The 18,455-nt window shown below is 36.7% G+C and overlaps 1 protein-coding gene across 5 annotated transcripts; it reads right to left on the bottom strand.

The window, feature by feature from the left end:
• Positions 1-396: 396 nt before the first annotated feature.
• LOC125839749 (heterogeneous nuclear ribonucleoprotein 1) lies at positions 397-15,132 on the bottom strand. Of its 5 annotated transcripts, XR_007443699.1 has the most exons (6): positions 14,811-15,132; positions 14,120-14,345; positions 12,626-13,808; positions 10,782-10,821; positions 918-963; positions 397-823 (listed from the first exon to the last, which is right to left on the bottom strand). XR_007443699.1 is itself a non-coding variant. In XM_049518746.1 (5 exons), exons 2-4 carry the CDS (start codon positions 14,339-14,341, stop codon positions 950-952), a joined length of 1,419 nt encoding a protein of 472 aa, XP_049374703.1. In that variant the 5' UTR covers positions 14,342-14,345; positions 14,811-15,132; the 3' UTR covers positions 397-823; positions 918-949. The 5 variants fall into 5 exon arrangements, 4 of the variants coding, with proteins under 4 accessions (XP_049374703.1, XP_049374700.1, XP_049374701.1 ...); XM_049518746.1 differs by lacking the exon at positions 10,782-10,821; XM_049518743.1 differs by having other exon boundaries at positions 397-963.
• Between the last annotated feature and the right edge of the window lie 3,323 nt (positions 15,133-18,455).

Here is an 18,455-nt window from a genome sequence, read left to right on the forward strand (position 1 = left end):
TCTGCCTATGCAAATGTCTCAAAGCATGGCTTATACAGTCAAAAACTCTATTTAATGACTTCAAAGATTAGTCAAACTAACTCCCAGAAAGCAAAAAAAAAAAGCCTTATAAATTGAGACGATGGAGTAACATAACATCAAAAACCCGGAAAAAACTTGGTTATCATAGTGAAATGTTGTTATAGAGAGGTTTGAGTATCAATATGAAGAGCAGTATAAGGTTTATAACTACTGTGAAAACAGGTAACTATGACAAATCCTTTGAATACTGAATTTGCTAGAACATCTCTTAGGCATAAATACCAGATGGAAGCATGATTTAGTTATTGATTGATATGTAAATTTAGAAGTCATCCAGATAAAAAGTTACACTATCAATGACTGAGAATTTAGAACAAGTGAATAGCATCAATATGCAGTAAATTATTCATTAGGAGACCCTAGATGGGTATCCCTAAAATGTATCACACTAAATCAACAACCTCCCTTACATCCAAATGAAAAAAGGAAAATCCCATTTAAGGGAAACTACAGAACAAACACATTACCAGACGAGAATCTGCAACGTTACAGCTAAAAACATTTAACTCTAAAAATTTTACGCAAAACTTTATGTCTATGTTGTTGTTGTATGTATCGTTGCCTCACCAGAGATGCACGATACATTTCTGACTATATGCCGCAATCTGATTTTACACCTCACTCAAGGAAAACAAAAAGGGGGAATTCCTAAAGACAATAAACTCAAAACAAAAAACCCTTTAGCACAAAATCTTGTAAACTTCTATCTCTAGACCTTCAAAACAAGCAACTCCAGTTAGCCCTACAAAAGGATATCCAATTCTTTAACCTCTCAACTTCATATAGCTATAGAAGTATGCAAAATTCATGATTCAAATTCTACGCCAAAGTTTCACCTAATGTAACACCCTTGCTTGCCAATATTCTTCTAGCCACCAATCCCTGCATAAATACAAAATCAGTAGATTAAGATAAGCCATGATTGGACATCATATGCAACAAATAGCAAAAGGAAAGAAGAGAGGGGAAGAAACAAATATGCAAACAAAAACAATGATGAGAAAAAAGAACTTCTATTTGCTCCAGTAGCTATCAACATGGATTAACAATATTCAAGTCAAATCTTTGAATTTATTAACACTTCCCTAGATCTTTTAAGGAATGGTGATAGTTAGCAAATACAGAATCTTCAATGAACTCGCAGCCATGTTCCGTGAAGCATTATTGTTCATGGGAAGTATCTTTATTCTCTTTCTCCAGAACATGCAATATAGTTCGAGAAAAGAAAACATGACACATGTATTAGTTTTTTCTAGTCAGATGAGTGAGCAACAAATAAAGAGCAGTAGTGGAGCCACAGAAAATAGTATCTGTGCCCAGCCTAGGACAAATCATTCATTCCAATTTTAAATAGCTCTGTCCCACGTCATTAGAGAAGTATAAACAAACTTTAATGGTCTTTTTTCCAGGGACATGATGTGATAGAGTAGCCACAGGCCATGCACTCTATTGATTTTTGTTCCATTCGGCTCAAAAGGTCATATTAGAGACTACCAACCAGCAGATGGCAGACATATTGGGCTTCAGCTTATGGTGTCTCCCCACTACTTCTCTGGAAATGCCTTTGGGTGCAACACATTAATTAACAAAGGTATGGAAAGTCATTGAGGAAGTAGAGAAAATCTTTCAAACAGGAATAGGAGCACTCTATTGATTTTTGTTCAATTCGGATCTGAAGGTCATATTAGAGACTATACCAACCTTGCCCGGTCAATACAGATTGGGGCTGCAGCAGGTGGCAGACATATTGGGCTTCAGCTTATGGTGTCTCCCCTCTACTTCTCGAGTAATGCCTTTGGGTGCAACGCATTAATTAACAAAGGTATAGAAAGTCATTGAGGAAGTGGAGAAAATCATTTAAACAGGAAAAGGCAAAACCTATCCTTAGGTGGCAAACACTTACTAAAGGTGCTCTAGAATCCCTGTCCACATGCATGATGTCCTAGTTTCCATCCCAGCAACAGTGGGGAAAGGGAAAGACAGATTAAGAGAAACTTCCTTTGGGAAGGCAACAAGGAGAACAGATCCTGTTAATCAGACTGAATTATATCACACAAGGAGGACTTGGGGTCAAAATTTTGAGGTTTCACAAGAAAAGCATGTAATTCAATCACTTTGGAGATACATGAGAAGAAGAGATTCTTCGGGAAGTAATTCAAGCAAGCTAAGCTCCAGACTCTTGGTGCTTAATCGACAGGTAATGGCTCTAATGAGGTTGGAATATGGAAATTTATAAGAAATCTATGAGGATGAATTCTCTGAAAAGACTTGCTTCAAAGTAGGAAAGGAAAAAGAATATTCTTTTGGCAGGATGCCCTCTTAAAGAGAAATTCCCTGTTTTATTCATGTTCGGAGCATACATAGAGATAACTATAGCTCATTGCTTTATTGCCAATGGCTGGGAATCTGTTGAAGGACTGTTTAGACTGGGAAGTAGACAGCATCGCTCTGCTGCCGAAGAAGATGGATGAAGTATAGATTCTCCCTGTGCAACCAGATTCACTGGTATGGTATGGGCAAAAGGATGGAATTCTCTTATTCAAGTGCTTTTCTTTTCTTAGATATTTCCATCTCAGGCTTTTTTTCCTCAAACCTGTTTTGAAACTTCCAGACAAGATTCCCAAATTTATTCATTCCACCATGATGTATAAATGCTACAAACCTTGCACAAGGTACAAGAACAGGTAGTTCTATGGCATCTGAGATATATTAGGAGCTTACAGGATTGAAAGATTGGGGAATCCAACGTCGAGTGGAACTACTTTGCAAGCAGACAGTATTGCACACTTTGGAGGTGGGGCACATGGAGAGAAGGGATGTTCTCAGATAAAGCTTATTACCAGAAACTGTTGGTGAGGGAGGAGGTGGCTTTTCTGCATTTTTCGATATGGATACCACAGGAGCCTAAAAAGTGTGCTTTCTAAGTGGCTACCAGCTAGGGAGCCATCCTGATGACAACCTGAGGAAGAGGAGGATTACACATGTTTGATGCTGTTTATGTGCAGATAATCAGGAGAAATTATAAATCACCTCTTCTTGCATTGTCAGGTAACAACGCGTGGAGTCTTGAATAGGTTCAGAGTACTATGGGGTGATGCCAGACACAGTAAAGAGAGCAGTGTGCAGTTAGGATTTCAGGAAAAAGAACAGAAGACCAAGGGCAGAAGATGTAATCCCTCTATCCCCTATGTGGGTGATTTGGAAAGTGAGGAATAGGAAAGTATTTGAAGGAGTCGAGAATGACATGCCTGAGGAATAGCCCTGTGTTTTTAGTTTGTTTTTCATGCACCCATGAGGTTTCTACTTGTATGGATGATTGGATGACTTTTGTAGAGAACCATATTTTGGTATAGGTTCTTTACTTTTTGGTATACTACTTGTATACAGGAGTTTCTTATCCCAACATCAATAAAATATTTGCCTTAATAAGAAAGGGATAATCGTCCTCTACGGAAATTCAAAATTCTACCAAAGCTAAAGAGTACTCCAAAGTCGTCCAAGTCTATCAAAGGGATAGTATGAAAGAGAGACATCACATAGAAAAAGCCTATTGTATCAAATGTAAATTATTTAGAGGTGTATCTATGACTTACATTAGGGCTATTAAAGACATGCACAATCAAGCCTCAACCCGGGTTAGGATAGTGGGAAAAGACTCGGACCACTTTCCAGTCATGATTGGGTTGCATCAGGAATAAACCCTTAGCCGTTCCTTTTTGTATTAGCGATGGACGAATTGACACGACATATTCAAGGGGAGGTGTCATGGTGTATGTTATTCGCATTACATAGTATTGACTGACGAAATGCATGATGGAGTTAATGATAGGTGGGAAGTTTGGAAAGAGGCCTTAAAATTTAAAGGTTTCAGGTTAAGCAGGACTACACAGAGTACCTAGAGTGCAAGTGCAGCACCGTGACGCATGAGGTGGAGGTGGAAGTGAAGATTGATGCACTAGCCATACCTTAAAAAGAAAGCTTCAAGTATCTTGGGTCCATAATTGAAGGAGACGGGGTAATGACAATGATGTCACATGTTGTATTGGCGCAGGTTGGGTGAAATGGAGGCTTCCCTCTGGGATACTAACATATAGTACAATAAGTATGTGTCGCTAAGATTTAAAGGTAAGTTCCAAAAGTGATGGTTAGACCCACACTATTGTATGGGGCAGACTACAGAGTGCTTGCTAATAAAAAATGTTCATGTTTAGATTAGGAGGATGCTCAAATGGATGTGTGGGCATACTAGGAGAGATATGATTAAGAACGAAGTTATACGGGACAAGATGGGAGTGGCCGCCGTAGTGGACAAGATAAGGTTAGCAAGGCAGAGATGGTTCGGACTTATGAAGAGAAAGTGTGAGGATGCGCCAATGAGGAGGTGTGAGAGGTGGTTTGTAGCAGGAGTTAGGAGAGGTAAAGGTAGGCCGAAATAAAACTGGGGGAGGTGATTAGGCAGGACATGGAACAACTTCAGCTGACTGAGGACATGACCTTAGCTAGGAAGTATGGAGGCCGAGGATTAGGTAGATAGTAGGTAGTCAAGTGTTGTCGTACTTCTAGTAGTATGATTTAGGCATCACGTAGTTCCCTTTTCCCCATGTGTATTAATATCTATTATTGCACTTGTTTTGCACATTTGTTGTTGTGAGAAATATATGAAAAAGATATTATTGAATTGTGGATCTAAAATGTTACATTGAGACCCTATTTATAGACACTACATTGGAATCCTTTTCCAACTAGGATTCTTATTCTTATTCCTATTCCTATTCCTATTCTAAGTAGGAAATACTTATTTCTATTCTAACACTCCCTCTCAAACTAGTGCATACAAATCATATGTACCTAACTTGTTACAGATGTAATTAATACGAGGACATATGAGGGACTTGGGGAAAATATCTGCAAGCTGATCATTTGACTTAGCAAATTTTGTAACAATATCTCCCGAGAGCATATTTTCTCTGACAAAGTGACGGTCAATCTCAATGTGCTTAGTCCTTTCATGAAACACTGGATTTGATGCGATATGAAGAGCCGCTTGATTATCACACACAAGTTCCATCTGATCAATTTTGCCAAATTTTAGTTCTCCTGGCAACTGTTTGATCCAAACTAGCTCACAAGTTGTTGTCGCCATTGCTCGATATTCTAATTCTGCACTAGATCGAGCAACCACATTTTGTTTCTTACTCTTCCACGACACCAAATTACCTCCTACTAAAACACAATATCCGGATGTTGAACGTATGTTAGAGGGTGATCCTGCCCAATCAACGTCTGTATATCCAATGATATGCTCATGGCCTTGATCCTCAAAGAATAGTCCTTTACCGGGAGCTGACTTTATATATCGCAGAATACGAACAACTGCTTCCCAATGGCTATCACAAGGGAAAGTCATAAACTGACTTACAACACTCACAGGAAAAGAGATATCAGGTCTAATCACTGTGAGATAATTCAACTTTCCAACAAGCCGTCTATACCTTTCAAGATTACTAAGTGGCTCCCCCTGTCCTGGAAGGAGTTTAACATTTGGATCCATAGGAGTGTCAATAGGTCTACATCTCATCATTCCCGTCTCCTCAAGAATGTCTAAGGCATACTTGCGTTGAGAAATAACAATACCTGATCTAGACTGAGCAATCTCAATACCTAGAAAATACTTCAATCTGCCAAGGTCTTTAGTCTAGAAGTGCTTAAAGAGATGTTGCTTCAAATCGGTGATACCATCTTGATCATTACCGGTGATAACAATATCATCAACGTAAACAACCAAATAGATATATCGACTTGGTGCAGAATGTCGATAAAACACAGAGTGATCAGCTCCACTACGAGTCATGCCAAACTCCTGAATTACTATGCTAAACTTCCCAAACCAAGCTCGAGGAGACTGTTTCAGACCATAGAGTGACCTATGCAATCGACATATAAGGCTACTAGACTCCCCCTGAGCAACAAAATCAGGTGGTTGCTCCATATAGACTTCTTCCTTAAGATCACCATGCAGAAAAGCATTCTTAATGTCCAACTAATGAAGAGGCCCATGACGAACGGTAGCCATAGATAGAAAAAGACGAACAGATGCTATTTTAGCAACAGGAGCGAAAGTGTCACTATAATCTAGCCCAAATATCTGAGTATACCCTTTTGCAACAAGGCGAGCCTTAAGTCGATCAACCTGACCGCCTGGACCAATTTTGACTGCATAAACCCAACAACAACCAACAATAGATTTACCTGCAGGAAGGGAGACAAGCTCCCAAGTACCACTCTTATGTAAAGCAGACATCTCATCAACCATAGCCTGCCTCCATCCAAAATGAGAAAGTGCTTCACCTGTAGTCTTAGGAATGGAAATAGAGGACAAAGACGACACAAAGGCATAATGGGGTGATGATAGACGATGATAACTTAAGAAGGTATAATGTGGGTATTTCGAGTGGATCGTATACCTTTTTGAAGTGCAAGCGGTTGGCTAGGAGGAGGCAAGTCCGCAGTAGGAGCAGGGTCCGACGCATGACATGAATCATCTGGGACTAGGGTTAGACGTGGACGACAATGATAAGTTCGTAATGGTGGCACTACAACGGGAGATGTAGAAGTAACCGTAGATTCCTCAACGGTTGGCACGGGTAAAGCCTGAGGTATGGGTAAGACCATAGATACATCAGGATGATCAGAAGATGTATAGTAAGGCTGAGACTCAAAAAATGTAACATCAGCGGACGTAAGGTATCGATGAAGATCATGTGAATAACAACGATACCCTTTTTGGACTCGAGAGTAACCAAGAAAGACACATTTGAGGGCACAAGGAGCTAATTTATCTTTTCTTGGGGATAAGTTATGAACAAAACATGTGCTCCCAAAGACACGAGGGGGGATAGGATAGAGATGTGACCGAGGAAACAGTATGGAATGTGGAACCTGATTCTAAATAGAAGAAGAGGGCATTCTATTTATCAAATAACAAGACGTAAGAACTGCATCTCCCCAAAAACGCAGCGGAACATTGGATTCAAGCAGAAGAGTACGAGCGGTCTCAATAAGATGCCGATTTTTTCTTTCAACTACACCGTTTTGTTGAGGGGTGTATGGACAAGTAGTCTGGTGAATAATGCCTTGGTGAGTCATAAACTCCTAAAATTGGGAGGATAAGTATTATAAGGCATTATCACTACGAAAAGTACTAATAGAAACACCAAACTGATTTTCTATTTCAGCAAAGAAACTTTTGAAAATAGAAAATAACTCAGAACGATCTTTCATTAAGAAAACCCAAGTACATCTTGAATAATCATCAATGAAACTAACAAAATAACGAAATCCTAAGGTGGAACTGACTCTACTAGGACCCCAAATATCATAATGAACTAATGAAAAAATAGACTCTAAACGACCCTCAGTACTACGAGAAAATGTAGCACGAATGTGTTTCCCAAGTTGACACGACTCACAATCTAATGGGATAAACTAGACAAACTAGGCACCATCTTTTGCAGTTTGGATAGACTCGGATGTCCCAAATGTTTGTGAATTAGATCTGGGGAATCTGTAATGGAGCATGTTGTTAAGGAATTTGAAGATGTAAGATAGTAAAGGCCTTGTGATTCATGTCATGTTCCAATCATTTGTCCCGTACTGCGATCCTGCATGAGAAAAAAATCATCGAAAAAAGTTATGCTACAATGTAGGGCTTTCGTCAAACGACTAACAAATGCTAGATTAAAAGAAGAACCAGGGACATAAAGAACAGAGTCTAGGGTGACAGAAGATAGGGGTTTGACTTTTCCAACCCCTTTTGGTTTTGTTTGGATCCCATTGGCTAAAGTAATAGCTGGAAGAGATTGTGAATAAACAATATCGGATAAAAGTGATTTATTACTAGAGAGATATGATCAGAAGCCCCAGAGTCCATGACCCATGTTCCAAGAGTACTAGATTGCGACACACAAGCAAAAGAATTACCTGCAACAGACACATCAGGTTGTGCAACCGAAACTACTTGTGGAGACGTTTGCTTATTTGCACGATACTGAAGAAACCCATCATATTCTGTCTGAGCAATATGAGCATTATTGGATGGTGATTAGGTTGAGCACCATATGCTACTGGTGGAGATGTTTGTTTACTTCCGCGATTTCAAAGGAACTCATTATATTCCTTTAGAACAATAGGATCATAATTGGGTGGTGGACCATGCAAAATATAACATATGTCACGAGTGTGTCCAGGCTTATGACAATGACTACACTTGGATCGAGGTTTCCCAAAACGCCCTCCCCCTCGCCGATTCTCCATAGACTGATATGTACGCTTTTCAAAGGTTTGAGATGCAAGAATAGAGAAGTCAACAGTGGGTGATGAAACTACTTTGTGATTGGGAGGTGCCGCAAGACGAAGGAGACGAGAGAATAATTCATCGATTGTAGGAACTGTAGGGCTAGCTAAAATCTGATCACGCACAGAATCATGATCAGGAGGAAGTTCAGCAAGAGTAAGAACTAGAAACAATATTTGTATGTGTTCTTGTTGTTTTTCCACATTCGTAGTAACTGGCATCAACGTGTCGAATTCCTCCATGACTGCATGTACCTGTCCCAAGTAAGTAGACATATCGGATTCTTGTTTCGTTAAGTTGGTCAATTGAGATATCACATCATAGAATCGAGATATGTCATTAGTGTATAAAACACGAGCCTTTTCCCAAACTGTACAACACATCTGGAATGGGCGAAACAAGGGCATCAATTTGGAATCAATAGAACGCCATAGGAGACTACATAATTGAGCATCTACTTTCTCCCATTGTGCTTTGGCTTTTGCATCTTCCTCGCTAGTCTTTGCCTTTACATCTACCACATAAGTCTTGTTCGTTAAGTGATCTTGGACACCTTGACCCTTGCACTACAGCTCAACCGAGGAAGCCCAAGATAAATAGTTTGAACTTCCCAATAAAAGTTCTGAAGTAATTATAGGGCTAGAACTTCCAATCCCCATATTTTTAGAACCAAAAACATCACACCCAAAAGACATTATGCTAAATTTGTCTTGGAAACAACAAAAAAAAAAACTTGATTATTGAGATCTGATTGTCGGAAAATTCAAATCTCAAAGAAAAAGTTGCCGGAAACAGCCTAGAAATAGTCGGAACCCTAATTCTGAAGATCAGATCTGGTCAAAAACAATATGGGCCTGGTTGGAATGGTTGGACGACCCCAACTATCAAAAAATATGATCAGAAAATCCCTCACGCGCCGGCGCGTGAGCCAGATCTCGCCGGAAACTACCACCTCTGATAAGCGCGTGAGAGCGCGTGGGGTGTTGTTTTCTGATGGTTCTGGATGGGGTTTGGTCGCGGGAGTTTTCCGAGCCTCGAGGTGGTGTTGTTTTTCGCACAACACCCACAAAAAGAAAAAAGAATAACAAAATCAAACCCAACAGTCACCGAAAATTGACAGACATACGATGACTTGTTTGTTCTCACCAATGCTCTGATACCATGTGAGAAATATATGAGAAAAATATTATTGAATTGTGTATCTAAATTGTTACATTGAGACCCTATTTATAGACACTACATTGGAATCCTTTTCCAACTAGGATTCCTATTCTTATTCCTATTCCTATTCCTATTCCTATTCTAAGTAGGAAATACTTATTTCTATTCTAACAGTTGTTTTGATGTCTTTCTCTTTCTTACTTTCATGCATCAGTTACATTTATTTTGAGCCAAGAATCTATCGAAAACAGTCTCTCTATCCCACAAAGCTAGAGGTAAGGTTTGCATACATCCTACCATCCCAAGACCCCATTTTTGGAATTACACTAGGTATGTTATTGTTGTTGTATCAAATATAAATTATAAAAATATATGAGGCATGAAAAGGATCTGGTATAGTGATGATCTATTCAAAAAGAAAAGTTCTCAAATTCCATCTCTTAATTTTCCCTTGTATCCTCTAAGATTTGGAAGATCATACTTTATCTCAAGTTCAAGATTTTGAAATGATATCCTACCATCTGCTTACTCCATAAAATTGTTGATGATTTTGGTCTCTGATCCTACATACAAGTACCAACCAGTTGTTTAATGGTAATTTTGATTGGTAATGCATCTATCTGAACACAATTCACCGGAAAAATTACTCCACCTGAGATGAATGTTATGACCATAAGCATCACTCTAGACCAATGAGTGCCTGCCAGGAACAGAACCAAGTAGTATAGCGATTACTTTTCTTGTTGTATAATCGTGGTATCTGGTTCAACTTGCGTGCACCTTAACTAATTCCATAGGATACCTGCTACCTCCCACCATCACAGGTACCGAGTCACTCTGTCCACAAAAGCTTGAACATATGGAAAGAAATCACCTATAGTTTTTTTGCCTCCGGCGGAATTAGAACCTGAGACCTCAAGATTCTCAATCAACTTCATATGCCACTAGGCCACACCCTTGGATGCAATAATATAGCAATTACTTAGACTACACTATTCACTTGTATTTTCTGATCAGTGGCTTTGATGCACAGCGGAACATAGAAGTCTAACAATTACAAAAGAGTACATCATCAGGCCTAAATTCCCGTAGAGAATGAAAAAAGTTCAATTATCAAATAAACATTGTTAATCATGGAAACCCAATATTTATGAAGAATTAACACCTAACATTAGTAAGTCATTACCAAATCTGGATGAAGCAAGATCAGAAACAGCTAGAATCAGCTGAAAGTAAAAAAGCAAAAAATAAAAACCAACAAGACTTCTTGGACTTTTAACGAGAGTAAGGAATAAGAAGCAACATACATGCAAAGTAAGGTGAATATATACGGAAAAAATATAATTCCCTCCTTTTCAATTTGTTTGTTTGGTTTCGACTTGGCACGGAATTTAAAAAGGTAAAGAGGACCTTTGAATCTTGTGGTTTTAAATTAAAGATATATAGAATGTACCAAAATGTCTTTTAATCTTGTGATCTTAAATATGTCATGTGAAAAGTTAAAATTAAAGAGTTGCCAGAAAAGGAAAGACGCGTTCTTTTTGTAACAGTCTAAAACGGAAAGTAAGACAAACAAATTGAAACAGAGGGGTAACTAACATAGAATATTATGTTTATAACATTGAATTATAATTATAATAATCATAACATCCCATATACAACAAATGTTAATTCCAACAAGCCAACTCAAATTTAAATACCACCACGAAATTACTTCTATCAAACAATTGATAAGTTCAATCTTCAATCAATGCATTGAATTTCAGTTTTCAATTAATCAATCATAAAAGATTTACTTTGCAAAATTCACTTTCATATTGAATTGCTTTGCTGAATATTTAGCATTAGCTTTCATTGCAAGTGCCATTTTTTCTTATCCCAACAATAAGCTTATAAATCATAAACCGGAGAATATAAAAATGAAAAGGTTTACCTTTGATTGCAAGAGACAGTTTTTTTAATCCTACAATAGGCCTATTAATCATAAAATTGGAGGAGGAGGAGGGAAGAAGAAGAAAGTGCACCTAAACAGTAGAAGAAGACAATCAAGAGAACACTAAAGTGTACCTAGAGAGGGATCCTAGTACTCAGGTAGCAAGAGGCATATTTATTGTTGTACTTTTCTCTTCTTGTCGTCTTTTAAAGTTGGGCTGAGAGGAACATTTGTTTCTTTTTTCTTTATCTTTTTTTGGAAATGGTAAAGAAACATTTGTCTCTCACTTAGATCGCTTTGCACCTAAAGTTTAAAGAGTATGCTCCTTTGAAGTTGCATCACTTGCTTTATATCACTATGTCACTTCCATCGATTAAGCAAACAGCTTTAGTAATACAAGCTAAATTGTTACATTACAGAGAAATAAGCAACTGAACTAAACCTAAAATAAATCACAAATGGCCAACTTGTAGCTCCTTTTAAGCTTCCTTTTATCAATGGTTCAACTAATATCCAGAGATCCTTCTTGTTTTAATCCACCATAATTTGAAATGACATGAGACTCTCTTTCTTTTTAAGTAAATGGAATTATGTACATTGACTCACAATGTTGTGCTTCTAATCTATGTTGCTCAAACTCTCCAACTATGTTGCTGCACCCATGTCGGATCCTCCAAGAAAGCACTACTTTTGGACGATCCGACATGCATCCGTTGGCATTTTTGAAGAGTCCGAGCTACACAGCTTCTTAATCATAATGCAGTTTTCAAAGTGAGTAAACAAAAATCTGAAGCACAAGCATGCTCTAGAAAAAGAACTTGATGCCAAATTAAAATAGTTAGACATCACACCATACATGAAAGTATGAGAGATGCTTCTCTACAGAGTGAATCCCTATAAGGATTCTTGCACTTAAATTCGAAAAGAAAAACCTAGATGTATAAAGGTCGTAAGTCAAAAGAAGGAAGTGTGTTAATCACCTGCTTCTGATGACAAATAATGGTATCAACAACATTAATCCAAGTTCATCAGAAAATTAAAGGAAAATTTAGCAAGGTGAAGCAACCTCTGGCTTTAAAGGATAGTGAGAAGCTTACCGTTGTTTGACTGTCTTTTACCAACACCATAACTGCCAACATAACTAGCAGAATTTTTAGGTGGCATGTCTGAGGGTGCATTGCCGAGTCCATAACCAATTGAACCAGATCCATCTCGCTCAGAATTTGCAGAGCGCCAAGTAGAATCACTATATCCCAAACCACCACTATAAAAATCAGCAAAAGCCCCATCATAGCTACCATTAGATGCAGGATATGATGAGGTAGGAGCCCCACTTGATGTAACATTTCTTCCATAGCCTCCAGTCAACCCATATAAACTATCATCACCCCCATAACCAAGATTTCCACTTTGGTTAGAAACATTTCCTCTACCTTGAGGGGAAATTGAAGATGAACCCCAAACTCCAGTGTTGCTAAAGTTTCCTGCCCCGGTGTTCCCATTTCCAGCTACTGCAAAGGTGCTAGAGCTTGTGGAGTTCGTTCCATAACCCAAACCCCCATTTCCCCACAAATTCCGAGTTGCTGAGCTGAAGAATGAACTATTTCCTCCATTTACTCCATCAAACCCAATAGGACCACCAACTCTGTTTGAACTATTAACATAATAAGGGTTCAGTCCCCGTCCATAGCTCAAGCTGCTGTTAAAGTTTGCACTTCCCCCATATCCTGGGCTTAACCCTGGTTCAAAGTTAAGCCCGATTCCATAACCAGAACCAAATGGAGCAAAACCACTCCTACCTCCAGCAATGGGGCTAAATCTACCATCCATCCTGACTCCATATCCTGCAACTGTATTCGGAGAGTATCCTTGTGTGTATCCATTAAGGAAGTTATTGATCCTACTTAATGGATGGTTGAACCCACCAAGTCTTGGACCTGGTGATAACTCTTTGGGGACTGCACGTTTGACCTCGACCATTTTACCATTCAGTTCATGGAAGGGCTTAAGCAATACTTTATCCACTGCATCCTCTGAATCATAAGTTATGAACCCAAAGCCTCTTGGTCTCTGAGTGTTATGGTCGTACATAACTACTACATCTGTGATTGTTCCGAATTGCTCAAAGTACTCCTTAAAGTCAGTCTCAGTTACTGTGGATGCTAAACCTCCAACAAAAATTTTTCTTGTACGTCCTGGACCAGGAGAACCCTGAATGCTAGGACTGCTTCTGCTTATTGTGCTCTGGTCATCCCTAGGGACAGCCTTCTTTGCTTCAACCTGAAATATAAGTAGATCATGATGAGTAAAAAGAAGAGATTTGAGAGTTAATTATAACCACTCTTCCAGATGTGATATGCCATAAGAAAGGGAACAATGTGCCAGTTTAGTGCACGGTAAAACACCATTTGTACCAAGAAAACTTAGATATATAAAGCTAACTCTCCATTACAGTCACATTTCCATTGATTTTGGGTGTCATCCAAAAGTATAATCTCATCAGAAGTTCAAACGACAACTTTATATGCTCCTTGTTCAACAAATCAAAAGGAACCAATTGTAAAACCAATTTGCAAACTAGAACAGCTTACCATCCTGCCATCAATGTTGTGTTTCTCCTTGATTACCCTATCAGCAACAGCAGGATCAGCAAAGACAATAAAACCAAAACCACGGGCACGTCCAGTAGTCCTATCCTTCATAATTACAGCCTCTAAAACCTCCCCATAAGTACTAAAATACTCCTTCAGACGCTCTTCATTTGTGTCCCATGAAATTCCACCAATGAATAACTTCCCAAGATCAGATTGCATTTTCCTACAAACAACAAATCAAAATCCTCAAAACCTCGTCTCCAAGGTACTCAATCATCATCCTATAATATCAAATTTAAAGCTAAAAAAACTACCATTTTTCTCAGGTGCACAGCATAAAATAACATAACTTGATGAAATCAAAGATACATCAAACAAGTCCACCTAACTTTCCAACAAGAACACACCCATCTAGATTCACTTTCAATTCCCACTAGATAAAATGAAATGCAGATTGAAAAAAAACTAAAGAACACACCTTTACAATGAATAAAGTACCAAAACCAATCAAACATTATCAGATTCAATCAAAATGCATCGGATCCTTAAACGATCAATCAAAATTTAGAATCAAAATGTAAAACCCAACAAACAAGCAAAACCAACATCGACCCAACAATCAAAATGCTTTCATCAACCCAAAACAACATCTAACAAAGACAATTGATAGGAAAAAAAAAATGAATACCCAAATCAAGAATCAACCGATTGAAGAATACCCAGATGAGAAAACAGTAAGATCTAAAGAGGGGGCAATAGTAGAACGAAGGGCGTTGTTCTTCCTTCTCTATATTTTACCCCCCAACTTTGGTGTCCCCACTCTTTTCTCTTCTCTTTCCAATCTTTCCAATCAAATATGTAACAATTTTGAATACAAAATTTGTTCAGCTAAGAAAAGATTGTTTCTAAGCCTTTAATTTTATATAAAAATTTAATCTTTTTGATTTTATATTAATTTTTTTATCTTTTTTTTTGTTTTTGTAAGGAGAGAATATGTGGTAGTGAAGAAGAAGGGAGAAACAAAGAAAATTTTTGATCTGATAAATTTGGAAGGGATTGTTTGTCTTCCATTTCATCCTATATATACTTGCTGGAAAAAAATCCTTAACACATTTTCATATGTTAATGTTTGTACGTGCATGTCTATACTATGGTCCTGTCTATGAGAAACATCAACCATTGATTTTAGCCAACTTGTTTGAAATTCAAAGAATCACACATGTTGTGCCATGATGAATGGTGTTGATGGACTTTATCCCATTGCACTTTATTTGTCTAATAATTGAAATTTGAAAAAGAAAAATATGAGTTCCGGACTTGAATTCGAATTTAGTCAGGCTCTAATATAAATATTAGACTTTGAATAAAAAAACTATATGATGATGTTTACTTCTTAATTATCTTTTATTGTTGATTGGCTAAGAAAAGAAAAATAATATAAGATCAATAAAGTACAGAGGATATTTGGACGATTAATTAAATTAGTTATTAGTATTTAATATTAAATTTCGACACTTAACGAGTATTAATATCATGAGTGAATAATTAAATGTTTGTTGTTCCGATATAGTTTTCCAAGATGAAATATTGATGTACTTGAAGTCGTGGTTAATGTTCAATCAATGACGTTATTTCTGTATAAGCGTTATCTAACTGGTTAATATATTTTATTTTTCTTACAGGCGGTATCATCAATGTTAAGCAATAATTTATCTCGTGACGAGGAATGAGCGTCTTGACTCTCATTTTTTTCATGCGAATGTTATGTCATGATAGTAAAATTATACGTGGTCACTAAACGAACAATTCATAAGAAATTTGTGTGATAGCTCCAGATAATAACATGTTGGGATTGAGACACCAAAGAAATAATGATGACTTAATGTTTGATTCAAATTTAAAGTCTGATGTATAGTGTAGTTAAATTTACATTAGATAAAAATAAAATAGCCTATATTATTGTATATCAGAATCGTGCCTATATAACTACTATAGAATCCAGTCATTTTATTTATATAAATATTCATCCTTTAAACAAATATATGCAAAGCAAAATTATTATTTTTTGTAGTCGTTAATTCTTATGTATCAAAGTCAAAGTTCATGTTAATTATAATTGGTATTTACCCAACTACTGTAAGAATTATTATTTATTTACTATTAATTATTTCTTACTTATGGCCCAAGTTTACTTGGAATCAAAGTAATACCATAAATAATATTTAATAAGGAATATGGCCCAAGTTTACTTGGAATCAAAGTAATACCATAAATAATATTTAATAAGGAATAGATCTCGTCCGTACATTGGTTACTTGATGGACGTACTAGATTAAGTCATAACTTCTATAAATTGGTCCTCCCTCCACCCATTAGGGTTACCACATATTCTACACATTAATTCCATCGTTGACAGTTGTGGTAACATAAAGTTAGGGCAAGGAGGTGGAAACCAATTTACGACTAACGTTTCTGCTTCTCTTTGTGATGATGTCTTCCGCATCAAGTATGTGCCTTTAACATTCTCTATGTAAGATTATCATGTTCAAGATCTGAAAGTATTTAATCTAATATGTGGCATCAGAGCCAGGATTGTTTGAACGTATAATCTTCGTATATCTTGCATCCTTATAGATAATATTTACATGATATGTATATGTGAAATTATATTTATGGTTCATAATTTGTGTTTCATAAATCGTACGATATGTGAAATCGTTCATAATTATTTTTTATTTTATTTTTTAATTTGAATGTTTCATAGAAACTTTCATCGTTAATTGGTTAAATTAATGAAGTAAAAGAATTAAAAAAAAAAAAGGTTATCTGCAGCTATAAGCAATTCCTAATTATACTTTAAACTAAAAAGGATTGTTTGATGGACATGCGCTATCATCTGATGTCAAAACTCCTAAATCTATTATTCAAATTGGAGTTTATGGTTGATTTCGGTACTTTTCTGAGAATTGTTTAAATCTTTTATTCCATAAATGATCTACTCGCTATCAGTGAACTTAATCCTTTTGGTTTTGCACAAGTTATTGATTTTATTATTAAAATAATATATATATTTTTTGGGTTTATGTGGTAATGAACCAATTGTACAATAAATTAAAGTAGTCGTTAGACTAAGCAATAAATAAAATGTGTGTACTTTGTGTAAAATAGTTTGTTAGTCACCAAAGTGGCCAAACTAGAGAAATTAGCGTCTACATATATAATATGTATGATCACTTGATGCATGTATTATGTTTTTATAGTTTGTTAGTCACCAAAGTGGCCAAACTAAAATGTTTAAAATTATTCACATGCACAAAATTTTATGAGATTATGTATGCATTTGTATTCATATAGCTTGTTAGTCACCAAAGTGGTCAAACTAGTATGGTTAAGAAAAATGTGCATTCATAAAACTGTCATTTATCTATGAAGGTTAATTAAATGCATATATATTGAAAATTAAATAGATAAATTGATTTTCACTATTGCTAGAACTTAAGAATTTACCCAAAGGTAAATCAATCATTCTACAAATAGTGAAAATTATGAGGTACATTAATCTTTTTAGTCAAACATATATTGTATATCCAAAGATGTTGTATATATTTGATTAAAAATATTCAATTACCTATTAAAGATAAAATTGGCATTTAAATTATGATAATGTGTCGTAATATCTACCCAAAGGAGAATTACGATATATTTTTATCGCTTTACTGAATTCACATTATTTTCTGATTTGTGAGCATTTATATCTATTTTGTAGTTATTCCTCTTCATTCGCATGCTTCGTCTGTTACTGTGTTCAATGGATTGAACTTCTCTGAATGGCATGAATAAGTACAGTTCCACTTAGGTGTAATGGATCTTGACTTGGCTCTGCTGAATGACAAACCTATTGTCATTACTGATAAGAGCAGTAAGGATGAGAAGTCTTTTCATAAATCATGGGCACGCTCTAACAGATTAAGCCTTATGTTCATGCGAATGACTGTTGCTAACAACATTAAGAGTACTATTCCACAAACATAAAGTGCCAGGGAATACCTGAAGTTTGTGGAAGAACGTTTTCGTTCTGCTGATAAGTCTCTCGCTGGTACACTAATGGCTGAACTCACGACCATGAAGTTTGATGGGTCGCGTAGTATGCAAAATCATATCATCGAGATGACTAACATTGCAGCAAGACTTCGGACCTTGGGGATGAAAGTGAATGACACCTTCTTGGTTCAGTTCATTCTGAACTCATTGCCTCTTGAGTATGGACCATTCCAAATTAACTATAACACTATTAAGGATAAGTGGGATATTAGTGAATTGTCCAGTATGCTTA

Source organism: Solanum verrucosum, unplaced genomic scaffold, assembly GCF_900185275.1.
Source record: "Solanum verrucosum unplaced genomic scaffold, falcon-dt-bn FXZP01000175.1, whole genome shotgun sequence".
Lineage (NCBI taxonomy): Eukaryota > Viridiplantae > Streptophyta > Magnoliopsida > Solanales > Solanaceae > Solanum > Solanum verrucosum.

Bases quoted from the DNA above. Each gene is read 5' to 3' on its own strand.
- LOC125839749 (XM_049518743.1), bottom strand. From the start codon at position 14,341: ATGCAATCTGATCTTGGGAAGTTATTCATTGGTGGAATTTCATGGGAC. The intron at 13,809-14,119 runs GTAAGCTGTTCT...CTTATATTTCAG, and splicing joins ACAACATTGATGGCAGGATG to GTTGAAGCAAAGAAGGCTGT. The intron at 10,822-12,625 runs GTAAGCTTCTCA...TTTTACTTTCAG, and splicing joins TAAAAGACAGTCAAACAACG to CTGATTCTAGCTGTTTCTGA.